The sequence below is a fragment of the Nuphar pumila genome, chromosome 12 (assembly GCF_984573655.1).
Source record: "Nuphar pumila chromosome 12, dmNupPumi1.hap1.1, whole genome shotgun sequence".
NCBI classification, from domain to species: domain Eukaryota; kingdom Viridiplantae; phylum Streptophyta; class Magnoliopsida; order Nymphaeales; family Nymphaeaceae; genus Nuphar; species Nuphar pumila.
Genome location: NC_143260.1, coordinates 85,860,978 through 85,886,617, shown reverse-complemented (window position 1 = coordinate 85,886,617; position 25,640 = coordinate 85,860,978). Strand labels below are relative to the sequence as shown.

At 39.2% G+C, this 25,640-nt stretch overlaps 1 protein-coding gene across 1 annotated transcript in view; it reads right to left on the bottom strand.

The window, feature by feature from the left end:
- The window catches only part of ABC1 (ABC transporter 1), a 53,882-nt gene extending 38,115 nt beyond the window's left edge, over positions 1–15,767 (bottom strand). Inside the window, exons 1-3 of the mRNA XM_089982568.1 lie at positions 15,001–15,767; positions 13,196–13,421; positions 12,318–12,470 (exon numbers count right to left, since the gene is read on the bottom strand). Of these exons, the coding sequence (XP_089838694.1) occupies positions 12,318–12,470; positions 13,196–13,421; positions 15,001–15,614 (993 nt within the window). The 5' untranslated portion in view covers positions 15,615–15,767. The remainder of the gene's footprint in view (positions 1–12,317; positions 12,471–13,195; positions 13,422–15,000) is intronic.
- Between the last annotated feature and the right edge of the window lie 9,873 nt (positions 15,768–25,640).

The window sequence follows — 25,640 nt, the reverse complement described above, 5'->3', positions numbered from 1 at the left end:
CACCTCCTTTCTGCGTGTGTGGTTCAAATGGCACATACAGCTTCATGTATCCATTATTTGGCACAGCTTCCACACTGTTACACAGTCACCCATTTACCTGCCTACAGTAAAGGCAATATCCATACAGCTGCTTAGTTAACCTCTGCACTATCGTGTTTTCACCTGTCAATACTCACGACAGTGTTTTGGCATTGCTGCAATCCTGTCCTAGGCACCTGTAGAAGTGCTAATCACCTCCAATATTTAGGCTGAGACCTTCATTCATTTCAACTGTGCGCTATTTTGCACTTGCTAGAGCCCCCTTTGCATTTGCTGCATTTACCCTCCCCTGTATCTTCATGATACTTTATGCACAGTACACTTACAGCCTTTTGAACATATTACATGGTAGCCCAGCTATCATATGCATTTTCTGTTGCTGTGTTTGCAGCAGATTCATATCCCACTCATTCATCCCAGCATAGCTACCTCTTCGGTGACATTGTTGCAACACCCATCGCCACTCTGCTCCCCATCTCATACTTTCATACAGCCACATTGTGGCACCATGTCACTGTCTTAAGCAGCAGTAATGCCCAGCTGCAACACTACCATCACATCTTGTATCGTATTCCTATCATTTGGCGTTCAAATGTGGGAATATCCTACATTTAGGATCAAGGTGGCCGGGCCTCCATATATTTAGAAATCATGTATTGCATTTCATGACAATTAGACCATAGGCAGTTAAGTAAGCAAGCATCACTCATTGGTGAACCCACTTATATAGATTAGTTGTAATAAAATAAAATAAAAAGCTTTCTCATTGTATGCATCTATCATTTCCCATTAATACTAACTTTGTTCATACATTTGATATAATTTTACTCTTGCTTAGGTACCCTATCTAGCTTCACATCCCTATATTATCTTGTATATACCCTATCTAACTATAAGCATTTGGACTCTTGATATTTTCCATTATCTTCATCTTGGCCTCATACTAACTCCGTTTTGCAGGAAATGTACGAAAGAAATCATTATTTGGGGTCGTAAATTTGATTCTACCTGTTGTAATAGCTAGACCTTAATGAAAATTTATATTTCCTGCTTTAGGTAGAATGAATGAGCATTGTAGAATATCATGAATTGTTTGTTTTCATGCATTTTTCTTTATTTCTCAAAAATTCTCACAATGGCAAAACACGAATGGCACGTGCACCATTTCGTAGGAGGTAACAGATACTAAGTTGACGATCCACATCAATGGCCATAGTCAGGGTGCGGACAAAACTTAGCATTTTTATCTTTTCCAAAATAACACTGGATCCACACTGGATCCATTTTCAAAATTCATCATATGTCCTTAAATATTTTCTTCTTTTATCATAATTTAACCTAAAATTAACTCAATATATATACCAATGGCCATAGTCAGGGTATATTGAGAGTTAATTTCATTTTAAATTCTATAAAAGCACCAAAAATGTATTTTATTCTTCACTTGAATTTAAATATGGTTATTATATAATATATCCAATGACCATAGTCAGGGATATATTATATCTTCAACCTCATTTTTAATTCATTTAAAGAATAAGATAGCTTTTCAAAAATCCAATTTCAAATTCTTTAAATTCATTCATCATTTAGATAGAATTGCATCATATTTTCAAAATTTCATTTTCAAAATTCCAAGTGATTCTTCTTCTTCCTTTCTCAGATCAAATCTTATTCAAATCCAATTCTATCTCATTTCAAGATTCAAAAATTCAATTTCAAAGTCCAATTTGACTTTGAAATTCCAAAATCATTTTATATTCAAACTCCAAAATTCCAACCCAAATTCAAAATTCAATTTCAAAGTCCAACTTAACTTTGAAGTTATCTTCTGATCCTCTCATCTTCAATCAAGGTTTGGATTTGAATCTCAAGACTTGAAATTTTAAATCTGGGTTTTCAAAACCCAGATCCATCATTAAAGGTCCCACTTTGGGCCTTCAGAATCCAAATCTAAAATTAGACCCTAAATCCCAACTTGGATCCGGATTTCCAAGTACAACTCCACTTTGGATCTCAGATTACAGATCCAAAATTCATTCTTTAGGATCCAGAACCCAATTCACCTCGGATCTTAGACTTTAGATCCAAATCCATTCTAGGATCCAGAATCCAATTCTACTTTGGATCTCAGACTTCAGATCCAATTCCATTTTAGGTTCCAGAGTTCAAATCCACCTTTGGATCTTGGATTACAGATCCAAAATTCCACTTAGGATCTAGATCCCCATTCTACATTGGGTCTCAGATTCAGATCCAAATTCCAATTCTTAGGATCCAGAATCCAACTCTACTTTGGATCTCAGACTTCAGATCCAATTCTATTCTAGGATCCAGAACTCAATTCCCCTTTTGGATCTCAGATTTCAGATCCAAAAATCCATTCTTTAGGATCCAGAACCCAATTCACATCGGATCTTAGACTTTAGATCCAAATCCATTCTAGGATCCAGAATTCAATTCTACTTTGGATCACAGACTTCAGATCCAATTCCATCTTAAGATCCAGAGTCCAACCCTATCTTGGATCTCAGATTTCAAATCCAAATACCATCTTGGATTCCAAATCTTGAATCCAATTCCATTCAAAATTTCAAATCCAAATTCCACTTTAATTCCAATCCTTAAAACCAATTCCATTTCATTCCAGATTTCAAATCAAGTTCTTATTTCAGATCCTAAATTCAAAATTCAACTTTGAACTCTACTCAGAATCCAGATCTTGGATTCAGATTTCATTCCAACTTTTAAAATCAATTCCATTTTCTCAATTTTATTCAGATTTCCCAATTCTATCTTTCCTTCTGATTCAATTCCATTTTCATTTCTATTCTGATTCAAAGTCTATTTATAGCTTTGAAAATTCCTTTCTTCTTCTTTTCATCTCAAACTTCAAAAATCATCTCTTTCCAAAATCTAGATTTATTTTCCCAAGCTCTTAATTATTCTAAAAACTTAGAACTTTAATCTTAAGTTCTAAGTTAGAAATCATTTCTTCACTTTATCAGATTCATCTCAGAAACACTTGGAAATTCTTCAAAACATTTTTCAAAAAGAGCATACATCTTTGCATTTGCACAAGCATGATTCTTTGTGCATTTAGACTTAGAATAATTTCTTAGATAAATTCTCAGCAAAACAAAAGGCATGAATTCGACCCTTGGTTCGATTACCCCTGGTAAAGGCGCCAGGAACGGTCGAACCTCGTACCGACGAGCGGATCCCGTCTTTCAATTTTCCCGCAAATATTTCAAAAACGGAGGCGAGTTATTTCAATTTTTTTTTCAAAATTAAAGTCAAGTAAGACCCGCAAAGTAATTCCTCTTCTCTTTTCTTTTCTTTTCTCTTCTCTCTTTCTTTCGGTCCTTTTGTTTTCTCCCTTCAAAAAAGAGGAAATAGAGGCTGGAAAGGAAAGAGAAGGAAAAGAGAGAATATCACGAGAGAAAAAAATTTGCGATGATCACAGTCAACTTGAAGGGGGCTCAACACTACCTGTTAGGCCCCTCCAACGGTTAGAATTCTAACCGTTGGAGGGGCTCCAACAGCTAGTGGAGCCCCTCCAAGGCTCATTTCCTCTTATAAATAGGGGAGATCCCACTTTGTATTTCTCACTTCTTGGAGCTTTTATTCTCTATTCTTCTCAATAAAAATTATTTATATTTTGTATGCCTTTGTGCATTTGCGTTTCTTTATTGTACTTTTGTGTACATTTGTTCTAAGTGTTCTTGTGCATTTGTGCACATTGGTGGTGGTGTTCTTGTAGCACACTTTATCTCCTTTTTGAGATATTTTCACATGGTAGCAAAGCTAGGCTCAAAGGAAAAGAAGATCGTGCATTTTTCTCTCTTCGTTAGATTACCTCGAAAAGCATGTCATTAAGTTGTGGTGGTTGGAGTGAAGACTCGGTTCTTTATTCAATATTTTAGAAGCCTCCTACATCAAGTAGGAACTCATTTCACATTGTGGTACGCATTTATTTCTCTTTGTATCCTCTCTAATGGGCGAAAAGGATTCGCACTTCTCTCTTGGCTTCAAATTAAATGGAGTGAATTATCATGTATGGGCCGGGAATATGGAGGCCCATATAAAAGGAAAGAGTCTTTGGGGATATGTTCAAGGAACTATTCCTGAACCCAAACCTAAATTTACTATCTTTGAGAAAGGGGAGATCAAGGTTCTTGAGGGAGAAGAAAGAGAAAAGGCTTTTGAAGATTACAATAAGAAGCATGAAGAGTGGGAAATGAAAAATTACAAAATACTCTCATTGTTCCCTTGCGACTTACATTGTACAGTTGCGCTTAGAGTCTGTTTTGCTTTTGTTGAGTCTGATGTAAGTTGCCCGGTTCAGGTGAATCAATACCCCAAAGGGGCAGCCCGTATACTTGAACTGTAATAGCCTGCGGGCAAAATTGTGAATAAAGTAAATGCGATGAGCTTTCTTTTGTTCACCCTCGTTGTGATTGCTTCTTGTGAAAGCAATTTCTCTCTATATTCTCTCTCTTGCTCTCTTGCTCTCTTGCTCTCTTGCACTCTGATTACAAGCTTCCGCGATCGGCAAGCGAGTTGACAAATAGGCTTGCGGCGGTGGGGAAGGACCGTCGCGCCGCGCTGGCCCATTGAAGGAAATAGGCCTGTAACAAGTGGTACCAGAGCCCGTTCTCGTGTTGGAGAAGGGACTCCGGAGTCGGTGTCGACAGACACGCCGACAGGCTGCGATTTGTGAGCAAGACATCGTGGCGCATTATCAAAACTTGCGCAACACCAAAGGCAAGGCAGTTGTCGAAGCTGAGGAGATGGGTTCACCTCGGGGCCAAGAAGAGTTGGCTGCAACTGTTAACAAGCTGGTGGAAGAGGTGACTTCGCATGAGGAAGCGATTTCACGCGCATGTTAATCATTCAATGGACTGAATGATGTGGTGGCGAGCCTGCAAGAGCAGGTAACCTTATTAATGGGGCAGGTCACTTCGTTGACGACTACAGTGGCTGACTTGCAGACTGAAGTAGGGGAGCTTCAGTTGAAGAACCGTACGTTGCAGCGGACGGTGACCCTAAATGGCAGAAATGGTGAGAGGCCATCAAGGATTGATGTGTCAAGACCCGCAAAATTCAATAGTTCTCGTGACAGCAAGGTCATTGAGAACTTCTTGTTCCAAGTAGAAGACTACTTGGATATCCAGAATGTGACCCTTGAAGATCTGAGGATTAAGGCTGCAGCGGCCTTACTTGATGGAGATGCTATCGCTTGGTGGAGGCGGAACGCAATGACATGGAGAGGGGTCAATGTGTGATAGACACCTTTGATGACTTCAAAATGGAGTTGCGCAACTACTTCATGCCAAGAAATGCGTAGAGACAGGCATACCGGATGGTTCGTGAGCTCAAACACTCTGGTTCGTTGCAAGACTATGTCAGAACGTTCCAGAAGCTTATGTTGGAGATACCTAACATGCCAAAAGACGACATGCCCAACTGGTTCATTGTGGGACTTCAGTCATGGGCACAGTCTGAAGTGGAAATTAACAACCCCCGTATTTTGGAAGATATATATGTGGCGGCCGAGCGCTTAGTTGACACTCAGCGTAAGCCTTTCACCCCATCAACCAAAGTCGGCACGGAGGCAAGAAGGATGAGCAGCGCAATGATAAAGGTGAGGCGTCGACACGCCATCAATCCGAAAAGAAACAGAACTTCACAAAGCATAACAACAGCAACAAGGGTGCGGTTGTGACATGTTGGTTTTACGGTGATAGACATATCGTCAGGCAGTGCCCAAAGCGCCTCGTAAAGGACGACGGGCAAGCCAATGCTGCACAGGAAGATTGGGGAGGTGACCCAAATAACCGTCACTCCGCCACAGGTTTTTGTATTTTTTTAGGAGAATCACTGGTCTCATGGAGATGCAAGAAACAACAGAAGGTGTCTTTATCATCCACTGAAGCAGAATGTCGAGCCATGGCTTCTACAACTATGGAGATTGTTTGGATTCATCAGTTGCTGCAAGACATGGGAATTCAAATCCAAGGACCCACAAAGCTGTGTTGTGATAATAAGAGTGCAATCTATATTGATTTTCATGAGCGAACAAAGCATATTGAGATGGACTACCATTATGTTAGAGAAGCATATCTACAAAAAGTCATCGACCTTCCTTATGTGACTTCAGAATATCAATTGCAAATTTCTTCACCAAAGCACTTTGCTCACCCAGATTCAACTTTCTCCTTGGCAAACTTTCGGTCATTACGTCCTAAGTTTGAGGGAGGGTGTTAAAATGTATCTCTTATATATATATATATATATATATATATATATATATATATATATATACATCTTTAGATATATGTAAATATCTTTTTGTAAAGCCCACAAGGGTATTATAGTTATTTCTCCCCCTTTTTGCGCATATTCATAATTACGAATATGTTGTAATATTTTTTGTTTTTCTTTTCTTTTCATTTTCTTTTTTGTTCTTTTATTTTTCGTTGACTTAGGTCAACTTGGAGGGGGCTCAACACTAGCTGTTGGGCCCCTCCATCGGTTAGAATTCTAACCGTTGGAGGGGCTCCAACAGCTATTGGAGCCCTTCCAAGGCTCATTTCCTCTTATAAATAGGGGAGATCCCCCTTTGTATTTCTCACTTCTTGGAGCTTTTGTTCTCCATTCTTCTCAATAAAAATTCTTTATATTTTGTATGCCTTTGTGCATTTGCGTTTCTTTATTGTACCTTTGTGTACATTTGTTCTAAGTGTTCTTGTGCATTTGTGCACATTGGTGGTGGTGTACTTGTAGCACACTTTATCTCCTTTTTGAGATATTTTCACAATCTCAATAACATGCACTCAACCACTGGTTTTTGCATTTTCTTAGGTGAATCCTTGATTTTGTAGCGATGCAAGAAGCAGCAGAAGGTTTCTCTTTCGTCAACCGAAGCTGAATACCGAGTCATGGCCACCAAAATAATGGAGGTAGTCTGGCTCAGAAGACTGTTGGCTGACATGGGAGTTGAAATGACAAAAGTCTCACACGTGCTGTAGCAACAAGAGTGCAATCTACATTGCAAGCAACCGAACATTTCATGAATGCACCAAACATATCGAAATGGATTGTCACTTTGTCAGAGAAGAGTATCTACATGGGACCATTGATCTGCCTTATGTTACATCAGAATACTAATTAGCATATTTCTTCACCAAACCTCTGGCCGCTCCTAGATTTCATTTCCTTTTAAACAAACTTTCGACTATTTTCTGAATCAAACTCTCCTTCAAGCTCATCGATTGATCTTTGGCACCGTCGGCTGGCTCACTGTGGTCATCCCTTTTTGCAGTCATTAGTTAGTTTTGGTTTAGTGTCTGGCTCCTTTTGTAATAAAAAGTTGATGACAAAGAGTCGATGTTCTAGTTGTCATGTTTATAAAAGTCATCATCTTCCCTTTCCAATTATAAATAAAAGAGCTTTTTTTCCTTTTGAAATTGTTTATTCCGATGTTTGGGGCCAAGCTCATATTGCTTCTTACTCTTCAACCAAATATTATGTGACATTCATAGATGGGTATAGTCATTACACATGGATATTTTTCATGAAACAAAAATCTGAAGTGTTCGGCCTGTTTTGTCGCTTTCACAAGTTTGTCGAAAATCAGTTTGGTCAATCCATTACCTGTCTACATAGTGATGGAGGGGATGAATATAGTTCTAATGCTTTCAAAGAGTACTTGCCAAACCATGGCATATTGCATCAGAAATCACGCCCTCATACCCCTGAACAAAATGGTATAGTTGAGAGGAAGCATCGACACATCATTGAAAGTGTGAAGATGAGGATTCATGCGAGCCATACTTGTTTGGTCTTATGGAGTGAGGCTTTTCATACTGCTGTTCACATTATAAATAGGTTACTATGAAGATTCTGGATAATCAGACTCCTTATTCAGTTCTTTTTAAGAAGGATCCCTATATGGCTAAACTAAAAGTTTGGGGATGTGTTTGCTATGTGCATGTTGATGATTCTCAACGTAACAAGTTCCTCCCTAAGGCCTTAATATGCACGTATGTTGGGTATGATGATGAACACAAAGGGTATCGTTGCTGGAATCTAGTAAAGCGTTGCATTCTTGTATCGAGGCATGTCATTTTTTATGAGAAAATTTTTGTTTTTCTAGAAAAGGACCCTAGTATGGAAAAATACTCCTATAATTATGATATGCAAGATTGGATAAATATGTCCATGATGCATGATGTTGAGGTGGAATGTCAGAACCATCATGATGATTATGCAGGGATAAGAGTCTCTGCATAGACATAAGCCATGAAAGATTTGAACCCACCGGTGAAGATAAAAGGTTTGTTCAGGTTTATCATAGAAGAGCTAAAGAACAGATGACCAGTGTTGTCCAACAGGATACAAATCAGCGTGGTAATATTGAGGAGACTTATGATACGGGCCAGGACTCAGTGGAACCAGAGGCAGCAACTGAAGTGTGCAGATCCACAAGAGAGTCATCCCATTGACAAGTGGGTGAGCTACAATACCTTTAGTCATGATTACCAGGTTTACTTTCATGTAATGATGGGGATCCAAGAACCCAAACATTACTCATAAGTGGCAAAGGGTCATCGATGGATTAAGGCCATGAATGATGAAATGTATGCACTGAATACAGACATGGAAAATAGTAGAGAGACCTGTTGAAAAAAATGTTGTTAACAGCAAGTGGGTATACAAGATAAAGCAAAAGGCAGATGGCAGCATAGAGCAATTTAAGACCCGTCTTGTAGCAAAGGGGATAACATAGGAATACGAATTAGATTATGACAAAAGATTGATGGGAACTATTCGATTAGTGTTCTGTCTCGCCATGATGCATAATCGGGGAATGCACCAGATGGATATAAAAAATGCTTTCCTACACAAAGAACTCAAAGAAGAGGTCTATATGGAACAACCTCCGAGCTTTGCTGAAGGAGATCCAGAGACTAAGGTATGTCTTTTACAGAGATTATTGTATGGATTAAAGCAAGCTTTAAGGGCTTGGTTCTAAAGGTTTTCTGATGACATTCACATATATGGCTTTCAACAAAGTTAGGTAGAAGACTACTCCCTTTTTACTTGCATTGCTAAGCATGGAATTACCGTTTTGTTGATATATGTGGATGTCATTGTGATGAGTGGGAGTTCCAACCAACATATAGCTTAGTTGAAAGAATACTTGAAAGGGTGTTTTCAGATGAAAGATTTTGGGCGACCTTAAGTTTTTCTTGGGTGTTGAAGTAGATCCAACAACAGACCGAATGTTCCTCAACAAAAATATGCCATAGATTTAGTAAATAGGACTGGAATGAAGGATTGCAAGCAGATTTTCACCCATGTCTGTTAATGAGAAACTGAGAGTTGATAAAGGTCAGCCCATCCAAGATGGAACTACTTACAGAAGTATAGTGGGAGCCTTACAGTATTTGAGTTTCACTGGCCCAGATATTGCGTATGCAGTTGGCCAGGTGTCACAATTTATGAATGATCTAAGAGAAGGGCATATGAAGGTTGTGAAGTGTATCCTAAGATACATTAAGGGTACTCTCAATGATGGTTTACGGTATATTCTAAATAAGTGGGATCCTTTAATCATTTTTGGGTTCACAGATGTTGATTGGGCAGGAGATCCAGATATGCGAAGGTCCATTTCAGGATATTGTGTATTTTTGAGAAACAACTTATTATCCTGTAGCAACAAGAAGCAACGTACTATGGCCCAATCGAGTGTGGAAGAGGAGTATCGTTCTATGGCTACTCTTGCTGTCGAAGTCAATTGGATAAGATACATTTTATCGGACCTTAATGAGAGGATTGGATGTTCTATTATATATTGTAATAGCCAAAGTGCCATCAAGATCTCGTTGAATCATATACATCATGACAGGACCAAGCATATTCAAATAGATCAACACTTTATTCGAGAGAAAATTGAGGACAAGGAGATTGAAGCGAAATATGTTAACTCCAATAATCAAGTTGCTGATATCTTTACCAAAGGGTTTACAAGTACAAGGTTCTGGTTCCTAAAGAGCAAGTTGTCCATGATTTAATCCGTGTGTACAACTTGAGGGGGGCTGTTAGAAAATGATGTTTTTTCCCTTGTTTTGGATCGGGTCAGGATAGATCCGCAATCCCGTTCCATATCATCTTGATATTATTGCATATGTAAAATATTTCTGTATTAAGGGTATTCAAGTAAACTATCATACCCTAATATAAACATATTAAAAGGTAACGAAACAAGAGAGAAATCATGGACTGCTCCTCTGCTCCTCTATTCCTCACGTCGTCTTCTTCCTCCTCTTTCTCATTTCTTGTTGCAGGTACCACATGCATCACTTTCTTTCAAATACAGCAAGGGACTATCCATAAACGATGTGATTGATACGTTTAAAGGCCAACAGAACAAAGGGGCTGTCCAAAGAGAAAAATAATTAAAGGTACATCAACAAACTACTAATAAAAAAAACCTACCACCATAACCTACAAACCTATGTCATATGGATACTCCAACTTACCCTCCTGGTGTAAACGTATATATTGACATCAATGAAGAACTAGTAATATATGTTTAATCATATGACAGCAGCATAAAGAAGATTGGAAACAAAATATAATCAGGACAATGGAAGAAAACGAGGAAGAAGAAGAAAGAGATAAAAACTTGGAGAAACAAGGTATGAAACCCAAGATCTCTTAGAACATACCTCAATAGATCAAATCGATCTCCAGCTCTAATACCATAATAAATATGTCACCTCTCAATGTTCAGAACATTCTCAAGAAGTAAGAAGAGAAAAGAAGCTGCTGCTGAACCGATTCCCAATAAGGAACCATGAGATATGATGGTCTTATTTATAGAGTATGACATACAGTCCTTTCTTTACAACAATACCTATTTTCTTATACAATAAGAAAACTAAAATACAAAGGTATATTTCCTTATACAAGAAGGAAACTGAAAAATAAAGGAATTATTAATAATCAGGAAACTATACAAACTAGGAAACAACAATAATAAGGATACCGCACAAACTAGGAAACGTGATGTCCTATTCATGTTGGATCTGATTCAGATCTGGATTTGGATCTGGATCCAATATCCAGACCCAGGTGACATTATTTCTTGATAGCACATGCAGCATAATATTGCAAACTAAGATTATTTGGATCTGTTTTAAGCCCTTTCCTATTTGCTATAGTGATGGATGAGCTTACGAGATCAATTCAAGAAAATGTGCCATGGTGTATGTTGTTTGCTGATGATATTGTTTTGATTGATGAGTCTAGAAGTGGGGTTAATGCTAAGTTAGAATTATGGAGACAGACATTGGAAGCAAGAGGTTTTAAGTTGAGTAAGAGTAAGACAGAATATATGGAATGTCGGTTTAGTAAGCAACGAAGTAGTGATGAGAGTGTAGTGAAGCTTGGTGAGCAAGAAATACCGGTGCATGATTGTTTCAAATATTTGGGATCTATCATTCAAAAGTATGGAGAAATTGATGGAGATGTAAATTATAGAATAAAGGTTGGGTGGATGAAATGGAAAAGTGCAACTGGAGTGTTGTGCGATCGTAGAATGTCATTACGGTTGAAGGGAAAGTATTATAGGACGACTATTAGGCTCGCTTTACTATATGGTACGGAATATTGGGCTGCCAAGAGACATCATATTCAAAAAATGAGTGTAGCTGAGATGCGTATGCTTAGATGGATGTGTGGAAATACAATAAAAGATAAGATTTGGAACGAGGAGATACGTAAGAAGGTAGGCGTTGCACCCATTGAAAATAAGATGAGAGAGAATCGTTTGCGGTGGTTTGGACATATTCGGCGAAGGCCTAATGATGCTCCAGTTAGAAGGATGGAGAAATGGGAAAATATATTAGTTAAAAGAGGTCGGGGTAGGCCTAGGAAGACATGGATGGAGGTGATAGGAAAGGATATGAATGCTTTGAACCTCACCGAGGACATGGCATTGGATAGAAATGATTGGAGGAGAAGGATTCATGTGGAAGACCCAGAATGATTTTCTTTTTTGGTTCATATCGCCGACCCCAATTGTTTTGGGATGAAGGCGTAGTTGTTGTTGTTGTTGTAAGATTATTTGGATGCAAGTTAAAGCCATCATATATCCATCCTTTGCCATTTAGCTAGTAAAAAGTGCCCAACAGAAGGGAAATAGAATGAGAGGTGCCAGTTAGATATTGAGAAAGGAGAAGCATTAGCTATAAGTGCAAAATTACCTGGCCTATGCTTGCAGCAGCCATTGGCTCATAATCAAAACTCCTAAGCTTTGAGGACCAATCAGGTCCTAGTTCGCTGTCGAGAACATGGTTTAACTGACTCCTTGGCATGATATCAGCACCTTGACGAACAATCTCCAGAGCAGATAAAATCTACAAAAAAGGTATAAACAATAAAACATTGGCACTCCAAGGATATGATACATCTTATGCAAATACCTGTAGGTATTATGTTGTTTAACCAAGAAAATGAACACAGGCTATAGCGATGAACACAATTGCTTACCAGTGTGGGATAAAAGAGAGAACTCCAAACTAAAGTAAAGCCAGAAACATGTTCCATTCAGGGAAAATGCTAAGCCAGATTTCAACCACAACATCACAATAAATAAATTCAATATAATGCATAAAAGCCAACATTTCAATATCCAAAATCTAGCTAAAATTCTTTCCATAATACCACGTTAGTGGATGATCAGTCTAACTGTCAGGTCAAAGAATACAGCTCATCCACAAATATATCAAACTCACTTGTCATAGTTTTTTTTCTAAAGGCATGCTAAAAAATCTTTTGCTCTAAAAAACTTGCCATGTTTTTCCATTGGTTGCATAGATTATGAATTGAATGAGCAAAATATATTGGTTGGAAAGAAAATGAGAATTTTATTGAAGATTCTTTTTGTGAAAAGGAGGAAGTTAGTTCTCCATGGAGTTGCTATGTGCTGCAATATTATTGACATGTGTAGTATTGTTATAGTTATTTGTGGACCCAACGGAAATATAACCTTACACTGATGACATATCACCAAGGGAACTGATCAGTTTTTCTAGTAAAAACCAAGTACTTGAGCCAAAAGATTAGATAAGCAAAAAAATACCGGTGCTGGTATGAGGGTCTCATCCTGGATGCTCAACATCTGCCCTAGTTTGAGTGCAGCACCACGCATCCTGCACAATGCAAGGGCCAGACGTTCTGCATTTTGCTCAGACAAGAAAGGTGAAAGTGCAGATTGGCCATCTTGTGGATTTGGCCTACCAAATATAATCCTCCTTGCCGATTCTTGCATTGTGCCCCATGCAAGTCCAGCTCCAAGTCCAGCAAACCTTCAAAAATGCACACAAAAATGGAAAGAGAATCGATAGACAGCCTTGATAGATAGAATTTCCTATACATGTCAGAGCAACATTTCCACTAGGGCTTCATCCAAGTCCAAAGTGCCGCTTACTACAGCCAAGAGTAATTTTATTTTATGTTCTTGGTAAGAGTTATATAATGCATCTTTACAAGCATAACCCTCTACTCTTTGAAGATTTTTTCTTTCTTTGGAAAAGCAATTACAAGAACGACTATTCACAGAGTTTTGAAACCAGAAGCCAATACAACTTCGAGCATGACAGTTTCAAGTATAAGAATCTCCTAAAAATCACCATGGACATTAAGTGCAATGAATTCCCTGTAATTGAGTCGGAGAAGAGAACTGACGACATATGTTATATGTAGTAAGAACATTCTAATGGTCCTATCTGAACCAATCCCCAAAAGCAGAGTAGCATGTGTTTCATAAACAACAGGACAGTGGTTTCTACAACATGGGTCATCGTTATCCTATCCTATGAGGAAAAAGTCAACCAAAACAAAAATAGAAAACTGTTTTTCTTTATCTTTCTTTCCTGATACCATGTTATTTTTGCTATTTAAAAGCTCATCCGTGGAATCAATAACTGCGTTTTGATTTTGAATTAAATGGAACGTGGAAACCATGTTCCATAAATCATAACTGACGGAAGGGCAATGTTAGTTGACAACAGCTTCATTATGGTGGAATATGGATGCTAGATGTTATAAGAAAAACCTCATTTCTGTGCAGCAACTACGAATACAACAAAATCAGCACACTTGAAGAATACCAATTTCTTTCCATCTACTCTCTCCTCAACCAGAATTCGTATATATAAGGTATCAATTAAGCCATATAGTATCTTGCGAATAATTTTAATCAAATCAATTCTCTCCATCGTTGTGATCGTACTGCATCAGACAGACTCCTCTCCACCGAATACCATTCCGAAACCTGAGTCAAGTGGGAGCAGGGGCGTAGCTAGGATTCATGCGAGGGGGGGGCAAAGAGGGGTGTAGAAAAAAAATTTGTGTGATAGTCGGGGGTTCGGTGGCAGCGCCCCCGAAAAAAAAAAAATTGAGATAAAATAAAAAATGGCTACAATTATTAATAAAAATCTATTTCATATGGACAAATCAAACTATTTGCTGCAGTCAGGTCTGGGCTAAAAAATGGATAAAAATCTATTTCATATGGAATCAGGGCTGGGCTAGGACTGGGCTTTTAAAAAAAAAATTAACTGTTTCGAGCCCAGTCCTGCCCCCCCCCCCCCCCCCCCCCCTAGCTACGCCTGGGAGGATTGGTGTCTGATAGGCCTCCAGCCACGAAGCAAATTCCGGTAATTCCTATGAAGTGCATCCCATCGAACCCATTCCAGGATGCAGATTCAATGACTAAAAGCGAAAGCAGAAATTCCCAACACAGTGTGAAATTCAATCACAAACTAAACCATATATAAGCCTAGAAACTCATAATGAAATAACGCATTCAAATTCGATAATGATTCTAGTTTATCCAGCAGATAAAAAGAAAAAAAAAATCCAAACAAGCAGAATTTCGCTCACCCCAGCGCCCTGCTAAACGGCGTCGAAGGCACCCTTCTCTCCCGCGCCTTCCGCCTGATCCCCGACGTACCGGACTCGCCGCCGCCTCCACGAACCGCCACCGTCTCCAAAACCTGACCAAATTTCTCTTCCCCAGGGCCGATCACCACCCCAACTCCCTGAATTTCCGCAGCGTCCCGCTGCCTTCCGTCTTGGCTCCCGCAAAACGCGTCCGATCCACCAGCATTGCCAGAATCCGAAGCTCGTCCAGTGTCATCTTCCAGCAATTCGTCGCGGCGCTTGGCCGCATCTGAAACACTAGAATCGGGCGGATCGGGAGTTTTGACATCCTCAATGATTGCAGTTGCAGGATCAGCGGCGGGAGAGGGTTCGGGGGAGGAGAAGAAGACGACGGACTCTTTCGGCCTTGGCCGGGAGAAGGGGCGGAGGGTCCCCCGGGTGAGCCCGGCGAGGTCGGTGGCTGCGAGGACGGCTCGCGCGAGGGAGGACGACACGGCGTCGCCGATGCCGCCGCCGGTCCGGAGGGAATCGAAGGCTCGGGAGCGCTTGGCCATCTCGAGGGCGACGAGCGCTGCGCCATCGACGACCCTCTGCAGGTCCCGAAAGCGAGCCATGATCGTGCGATCGGTGGAGCCGTACACACACACACACACAGAGAGAGAGAGAGAGAAGGACGGGGGTGGTTCTCCGCCAGTCCGCCTTATTCACGCGCGCGTTTGGGAGGCGGGAGTTTGACGTGCGAAGGCGTGGACGCTCCGGTGGCCGCCAGAACGGAACGAGAGTCGTGGAGCGATGGTTATCGCACATAGCGGGTCCGAAATCCAAATGGACCGAACCTGCTTCGTTTCGTAGACATGTCACATGTTAATGGTTCAGCTCTTACCCGTTAGAGATGCGCCTACTAATGTTAATATCAGGTTAGGTAATTTGTATAAATTCAAGTGGTGGTTTAGGTTCGGACCCAAAATGAGACGAGTGTGGATGTAAACTGGCCGGGGTTTAAATCGATTTGAACACAAATCGCATAACTGTTTGGTCAAGTGTAAAAGGGAATTAAGCCCTTGAGGCTTGGTGTAGACTAAGGCTGTCAACGAGCTCGGTTTTAGTAACAGTGTAAGGTACCTGATTCGATCCAAACTCAAATTCTCGAGTATGAGCTTAGAAAGTGTTGACCCAAATAACATTTGAGTCGACCTAAGCGATATTCAAGCTAGGTTTGGATCATAATTTTTGCCAGATACCCAACCTGACTCGGCTTTTTTGTCGAGTACCCAATGCTACGAGTGTTTGACATATATATATATATATATATATATATAGGCTAACATAACGTTTCTGGCCCTTGAATCAAAACTTTCGTACCCAGACAGAACCTCATTTGTTAATCCCTCCCCACCTCTCCCTCTTCCTCTCCTTCCCGCAATGAGCCGACTGTCGTCGTCTTCATCTCCCACGCCCTCCTCCTCCTCCTCGCCACCGGTGCCTGGCTCTCCCTCGTCTTCTCTGATGGTGGAAACCGACGACACTGACACCAGCTAAAGCAATGGGAGGGCAGCCCTCACTTCTTCCCTTGGCATCCCGACGAGGGCTCCAGCAACGGGGCTAATGCCTCTGCCGTCGGGCCCTTCCAGCGGACTGCCGCCCATGGTGGTGTTGGCGGCCACAGCGATGGTGGCGGAGAGGTGAAGGAGGAGGAGCTCTCGTTGAGGCACATCATGTTCGGGATTGTCGTCTATGTGCAGCTGTAGAGCAAGATGAAGAAATTCGTGAGGCTGTGGTGGAGGCCCGACAAGATGATCGACCATGTCTGTCTAGAGGAGGAGCTCTCCGCCGAGGAGGGTTGGCTGCCAATTAATGTTGGGATCGGCAGCCTACACACAAAGACAGCAAACAACAAATGCAAAAAACAAGCATGCAGTTGCAGGGTATACCTGAGGCTGCCATCGGAGAGCTGGGATCAATGGTTGGCGGTGGCTGGAGCAGGGGAAAGCCGCAGGTGGTGGCTGCAGCAGGGGAAAGCTTCACTCCTCAACTAGATTGCTGCCCTCCACGAGTGCAAGCTACTAAATGCAATCGATGAGCAGGATCATTGTTCCCTCTAAATGGGAAAAATGTCAGATGGAAAGGTAAGGATCACGATCCTCTCTCTTTCCTGTTTTTTTCTTTGATTTTCTGTATTTCTCTATATTTGGGGTCGCCCATGATACCCCTTTTAAAGGCATAGAAAAAGAACGTTTTGCGTAATTGTTCCCTCTGATTCTGCGCATGTATATCGAAAGGAACACCTTCTGCGGGAGGTTATCCACAACGTCGGTAACTGCCACTCACGGTGGCTGATCCTAACATTCTCTATAACGCCCCAAAATCTTAACCCAAATTTTTGAAGATTTTTTTTTAATACAGCGGAAACCAATCATACCATAAGGCTAAGCATTCCAGAACATTACAGGTGGAGCAAGACCAAAACATTCTTTTCATTTCAATATCAATGAAAATTAAGATCAGAGTTCTCACACTATCCTTGGAAGAGCAAATCCAAAATCTCGATCAAAGCCTCATCCTGCATCCGCTCCTAACTCTAATTCTTCACCTGAAAATTTATAGGAATTAGACTACAACTGTCTAAGTAGGAAATCTGTAACTTTTAATGTGGTATATCATGAATTCAGTATGTGATATGGGTGTCATGTATGATTTTTGGCACATATAAGGATAGGTAAAGATCTATGCTACAACTATCAACAATTTATCAGAAGTTAACTGGCACGTAACATTAATAGCAGCATTTATATATTTCACAACCACAATATAAATCCACACAATTATTCAGAAAAATGCATTTATGACAATTCATAATTCAGGTACGCATTCATACCACAAGGTACATCCATTATGCATAAAGAAACATTAAACCATACCATGATGCATAATGTTAGTACAACAAGACATTTAACATACATTGAAAGTTAAACATCACGCATCCACCAAACATATAACAATTAAGGAAACAAATAACATATGCATATTCTAATGCATAGCAGGAAAATGCATGACTTATGTGTAATGCATGAATCTTCTTATTATCTTTCCTTAAGTTTTCCTTTCCATATGCATGCTCTATTAAATGCATATAATTTAAGTTCATCTTTTTAATTATCGTTGTCCGCGGATACACCAAACGGGTACAAAGCCCGAGGTCAAGTTAGGTTCCCAGGGTAGCTTAACACACAATTTGTATTTTATTATTGGGTTTCAAACTTAGCCCTCGACCGAATCACCTTCAGAACATTAGACCTGTACATCTAATGTCGGAGATACAAGGGACACCCCACGCCCACAAATGTCACTTCTTTGGTACTAAACAAACTCACAACTATGACCAACACACCACTCCCGGGTAAAGTGGAGGACTCTCCCTAAAACCGTGGCCAGGAGAAGGAACCTCAATATCGGGTTCAGGGGACAAAATTACAGCACACGAAGTTTTTGTATCCTCAGAGTCTCTCCAAGACCGTATCTCTAAGATCTCCATTCTCCAAATGGAAGATCCCAGAACATATATTACACTGTTCTTATTTCTTATAATTTTTTTTTATTAAAGTCAATTCTTTAAGTTTGCAACACCATATGCAAAGGTAAAGTGAAAACCCGCATCCTCCCTTGCGGGGACCCTTACGGGACTCCAACCTATATAAACAACTAGAACAATGTAGTAATGTGTTATAACAACTTGTATGGTTTAAGTGATGAAATCCAAACATATGTGAAAAGGAATCAACCTACGGCTCTCCAGGCCGATGATGGTCCATTTAGGCCATCGATGCATCACATAACCAAACCAAAGCAGTATTTCATTCATAACACTAGGCCAAAGTGCCAAAAGCATGTGTAGTCATGCAAAAATAAACCCAATTATAAGCATGTCATTTCTCAATCAAATGCATCTTCATTATGTGTGTTACTTACATCACATACGAATATTAACCGATGCATATCTCATTTGAGTGTGTGAGTGTACATGTAAAATTTCACATATCCATAAAGCACACATGCTCCAAAAGAATTATCGATAACTGAAGCACACTCACATTCATGACTACACAACCAGTATCGTGAAATGCAAAAAAAACAATATTTACAAAATTACCAGGCAGAAGTGTAAGCTTTGACATATTCTAGGTAAGATGGTCGGGCTTACAAATCCCGGAACCCCATCCTCCTAACTAAACAGTCCATTCAATTCAGCCAACTACGTATCACCCAATCATATGAATTTACATGGACTTCCATGAAAGAAGAATGTAGTTTACATAATACCAAAAACCGGTACCACGAACAACATTCCCATTTGAAAACACAAGGATCGACTAATCATGACCCAGAGCATATGATTTCAAGTAGCCTTTATATGGGACTTGTGCATAACTTATATGATAAACCTGTCTAACAGAATCAACAACATACATGCTACAGAGACAGAACTGATAAATCTCATGCATAAGCAAATATTTTAATCTATCATGTATGAATAGAATTAGCATTATGGACAGCACTAACCATCACAAACATAGTTAGCTTAATGCACGTGTCCCAACATGCATTCAAGCTGTTTATCTCACGATTACAGCGTCAATACAACCCACGTACATAGTTTTATAACAAAAGATTTATTTTTTGTTCCGCACTGAAACAGCCCACGCACACACAGTTTTATAACAGGAAATTTTATTTTCCATTCCGGAACTGATTTCCCTTTTCTTAATTCTGGACAGAGAAGTCAATTTTGTTAAGAAAAGCAGTTACACAGAATTAGTCTCAATTGTAGTGTCGCTTCTTAATGTGTACATCAATCTTATTATGACCATCGATGATGTGTAAAACAGTCTTATTATGATCATGGTTGTCGTTCCACCCGAATCAAGCTTCACTCAATGTGAAACTTTATTATGAAAAGGACACAGACTATAACTATCAGTCCAGTGTGATCTTAGCCCGAGAAAACAAAGAAACATGCAGGCAGATATACCCCGTTTACATCTTACACAGAACACGAGTTGGACTGTGTAATGGCAGTCCAACTCAGGTACATGTTCACCCGTTACTTGGGGAAAACAAAAAAAATCAGCATGAACCCCCACGACTAAAGATTTGTGCCCTGACGTAAGTCCAGTCCAAGAACACGAATCCAAACCAAGAACGTGAGAATCTGACCCAAGACACAATGCCCAAATTGAACTATGAAATTAATCTACACAGAAACTAAGATCCCAATAAATCAGTTCTTTTAGATTTGTTATTATACATAGAATTTCCTTCTTTTTTTTCAAGAAAAGATAAAGGCGAAGGTAGACAAACGAGCAAGAACAAAAATCGAGCCATGGGGAAACGATTCATGGTTCGCCCCCATGGTTCTTGCAGAAATTGGCCATCCAGAGGGTTCCCAGGGACCCTCATCTTAAAAGATTACACGGGATCGAACCCATGTTCGATCCCTCACCTAGATTCGAGAGGAGCACTGTACGCCATTTACAAGCGACGATGAGAGAGAGATGAGAAGTGAGTGGGTAAGACCTCACCCTCCTTCTCCCTTTGTCGAACCGAACCCCACCTTCTCTCTCCTCTGTAACCCCCTCCCCTTCCCTTCTTGAAGCTCTGCACGATTCTTGTAATCGAGTCCCTTAAAATAAAAAGATGTCGGGTCCGGGTCCGGGTCTGGGTCCCGTGACCCACGACGCTGGATCCGAGTGATCTGGATCCGTATGTTTAAAAATATGGATTCGGGTCAGCCTAAAATGAGGGATCCAAGTGGATCCGGGTCGGCATTGAACTGTAGGATCCACTGGCTGGGTCCATTTGGCTCCAATGTGGGCCCAAACCCAAATAAACCAAAACTTTTATTATATATCCTTTTCGAACCGGATAACGAATCCCAAACCCAAAACCTTAAAATTCGTAGATATTACATTCTCCCACTTGTTCCGACGACAAACCTTTAACTAGAAAACTTTATGGGAATAACTTGATGAATAGATTGGCCTTTATAATCTATTTTATGGATCCTTAGTTGAATCGCTAATCCTTATGAGATTAACAACAAACAAGTAATAACGAGAATCAATGAACTAAATGTGATCACTTTATCTTTATATGCATATGTCAAAAAGAGTTTAACAAGCTCATCCTCAATACATGTTTGAAATATAATCCCGGTGCTAGCCCTTTAGTAAGAGGATCAACAATCGTCTATTTGGAACCAATATTAGCAATATGCACTAGATGATTCTCTGTCCTTTTTTTAACAACAAAATATTTTAGCTCTATATGCTTGCATGACGTAGTACTTTTATTGTTGTTCGAAAAGGATATTGCAGCTTCATTATCACAGTAGTCCTTTAGTGGCTTCTCAATGGAATCGACCACCTTTAACTGTGATATGAAGTTCTTCAACCATATGGCATGCGAGGTAGTCTCGTACAATGCTATGAATTCTGCCTTCATGATGTGAGCAATAGTGGTCGTATGCTTCTCACTCCTCCAAGAGATCGCGCCCCCATCAAGTAAGAAGACGTACCCAGTAGTAGACTCTCTACTATAAAAGCATCCTCCTAAGTCTACATCTGAGTAGCCAATGACCTCGAGGTGATCAACTTTATGATACGTCAACATATAATCTTTTGTTCCTTGTAAATACCGCAAGACTTTCTTGACAGTTTTCTAATGGGGTATGCTTGGGTTAGACTGAAATTTGCCAAGTACCCCCACTGCAAAAGAGATATCTGCACGAGAACAAGTCTGCACGTATTGAAAGCTGCCAACAACTGATGCATATGGATAAACACTCATTTGTGCTTTGTCAATATCATCATGTGGATAATCCTTTAAACTCAGCTTGTCACCTTTTGATACGGGTGTTGAACTAGGAGAACAATTCTCCATCTCATATCGCTTTAACACCTTATTTATATAGAATCTTTGGGAGAGGTCTAGAAAACCTTTTGCTCTGTCTCGACGGATCTCAATGCCAAGTACATAAGCAACCTCACCCATATTTTTCATATCAAAATATGATGCAAGAAAGGGTTTTGTCTCTGAAAGTAACTTTATATTGTTGGTTGCAAGCAAAATGTCATCCGCATACAACATCAATATAATGAACTTACTCACACTTTCCTTAAGGTATATATATTGATCAATAATATTTTCTGTAAACCCAAAAGTTATAATGACTTGGGAAAATTTAATATATCACTGTTGAGAGGTCTGTTTAAGTCCATATATTGATTTGTTAAGCTTGAAAACCAAATGATCATCTTCAGAGAAACCAAGAGGTTATTCCATGTATACCTCTTCATTAAAATCCCCGTTGAGGAACATTGTTTTCACATCCATCTGATATAGCTTTAAGTCATAATGAGCTACGAAGGCTAAAATTATCCTCATTGACTCCTTAGTTGAGACAGAAGAAAATATCACATTATAGTCAATGCCCTTCATCTAGGTGAATCATTTAGCAACCAATCTTGTCTTATGTCTCTCTATGACACCTTTGAAGTCCATTTTGGTCTTAAAGACCCATTTACACCTTATGGGTTTTACTCCTTTAGGTAACTTGACAAGATCCCATACTTGATTCTTAGCCATAGAGTCTAACTCTTCTTTTATGACTTCTATCAAGTGTGAAGATTGTTTGCTTTTCACAGCTTTCATAAAGGTTAACGACTCATCGTCTATATCTATGAAATCATCAAGCTCCGAAAGGTACACTACATAATCAGGATGTATGGCAGATCTCCTAATTCTTGTGGATCTTTAAACAGGTCGTTCTTCAGGCTCAAATTGAACCTGAACATCCTATTCATGCTCTTCTGTATTGTCTACAATAGGTTCACTTTGAATTTGTGCATCAACAACAGGGGGATCAACCACATCATTATTAGGAATAATAATATGGTATCTATCGGTATTTTCTTTAATAGGTGGTGAAATTGAATCATGTACTTTCTAAAAACCAAGGTTTTGAAGTGCACTTAATCCTACTGAATCATCGTCAAGGAATTTTGCCTTATCCGTTTCAACAACCTATGGTGAGTGAGATGGACAATAAAACTTGTATCATTTTGATCTTTCTGGATAACCAATGAAATATCCACTGATTGTTCTTGCATCAAAGGCTTTAATGTAGAGATTATACAACTTAGCCTCTGCAAGACATCCCCATATGTGCATATAAGATAAAGATGGTATCCTACCTGTCCACAACTTGTAGAAAGTTTTAGGCACAAATTTTGTGGGTACCTTATTTAAAATATGCACAGTTGTCAGTAAGGTTTCACCCTACAACTTAATGGGAGGTGTTGAATAATTCAACATAGCTTTGACCATTTCTTTAAGCATTTGATTTCTCCTTTCAGCTACATCATTCTGATAGGCACTACTAGGCATAGTATATTGATGCACAATGCCTTATTCTTTGAGAAATTGCGTTAATGGTCCTTCCCTTTGTCTCATCTCAGTAAACCTACCATAATATTTGTCACCTCTATCAGACATGACTATTTTAATAACTTTATCGATTTGCTTCTCTACTTCTTTCTTAAATTTCTTGAATATATGAAAAATATCAGATTTTTCAAAGATCAAGTAGAGATATATATACCATGAATAGTCATCAATAAAGGTGACAAAATATTTTTTGCTTGTGTAACAAGGGTAAAAGGTCCATATATTTTTGTATGACTATCTCTAATATCTCACTACTACGTTTGAAACCTTCTTTATATGTGTTTGTATGCTTAGCCTTTATGCAATCAACACATGGGTCATTGTCGGTAAAATCTAGAGATTTCAAGATCTCTTCATTTACAAGTCTCTTTATTGTCTTTTTAGATATATGACCCAACCTTCAATGTCAAAGCATGTAGAATTTATCATTTATCAAGCTACGTTTATTTCCAACCAATGTGTATTCAGAAGTCAAAGACTCATGAGTTTAGATATTCACATTTAATTTATACAAACCATCATAAACTGATGCAAAACTAATTTCAATTGAATTTCTATAAATGAACAATTTAAAATTTTTAAACGCAAAACAATATCCAAATTTATCCAATATTGAAATTGAAATTAAGTTTCTACTATATGATGAAACATAAAAGACATTACGAAGATCCAAATCTATGCCTGTATCTAAAGTGATCCTGCAGGTCTCAACATCATTCACATGCGAACACATCTTGTTTCTTGAATAAATGCTCTTCTCATGCATTGTTGGTTTCCTTTTGCTCAGGAACAATTGTAGATAGTTGGCAATATGAACAGTAGCACTAGAATCAATCCACCAACTATTTTCAGGAATTTGTAATAAATTACATTCATGAGAAACAAATGACAAATTACCTTTCTTTTTTAATCACTTCTTGTACTTTATGTAATTTGCCTTCCTATGTCCCTTCTTCTTGCAAAAAAAATACTTTATGGGAGCAGAGTCAGATTGCTTGCCTTGAGATATCTTATCTCCTATTGGCTTCTTCCTAGCATTTTTCTTGAATGCATTCTTCTTAGGTCCTATCTTGGGTCCATAAGAAGTCATATGTGCACTTTGCACATTCTCTCATTTCAATCTCTTTTATTCTTCAACACACTTGGACATAAGTTTATTGAATATCCATTCATCACTATGCGTATTGTAAGAGATTTTGAAAGGTCCGTATTCCAAGGGTAAGGATACTAAAACTAAATGCACTAGGAAAGAATAAAAAATTGTCAGCTTCATGTCATTCAGCTGAGACACTATGTTCCTCATTTCTAAAATGTGCTGACAAATGTTTTCTCCTATAGTATATTTCATAAATATGAGCTTTGACATCAGGGTACTGGCTCTGGCCTTATTTGAACTCACGAATTTTGCTTCAATAGCACTCAGAAATTCTCTCACTGTCCTACATTGCGGGATAACACTGCGAATATTCTTAGCCACCTTAAATTGCAGAAGCAATAAGCTAAGTCTATTCGAGTGCTCCCACTTCTTAAAAGCACTTTTTTGTTCAGCAGTGCTTTGATCAGTCAGGGCAGCGAGTTCATCTATCCTTAGGGCCATATCTAAATTCATATACCCTAATGTAAAAAGAAGAGTCTCTTTCCAATCACTAAAGTTTGATCCATCTAAAAAGAAAATACAACTAGAGCCATCTAGAATCACAGGACTAGAAACTGCACGACAAAGACATATATCAAAAGGCATTCGTACAAGACAAAACTTAATGAAAAAAAACAATTGAATGAAGGCTCTTAATATGCTTATTTCCAGGCGAGTGTAGGGGGTCATTGAAGCCTTACTTTGGTAAGAGCTCCAACACGCGAAACCACTTCGCCTACCGACCATATTTGATAAAACTAAGGTTCGTGTGAAGTTAGACCATCAACACAAGGTACCTTTGGATACACATATGTAATGTATCTCAATATATTTACTTTATTTTACCCTACCTAAATTTCAAATATGATAAAACTTTCTTTGAGTCGTTTATCGTTTCACGAATCTAAGTACAATGTTTATATTAGCTAAAGTTGTATGATAGTATTAAAATTTTTGACAACATACGTGTATTCAATCACTTTGGTGACGCAAATACACTAAA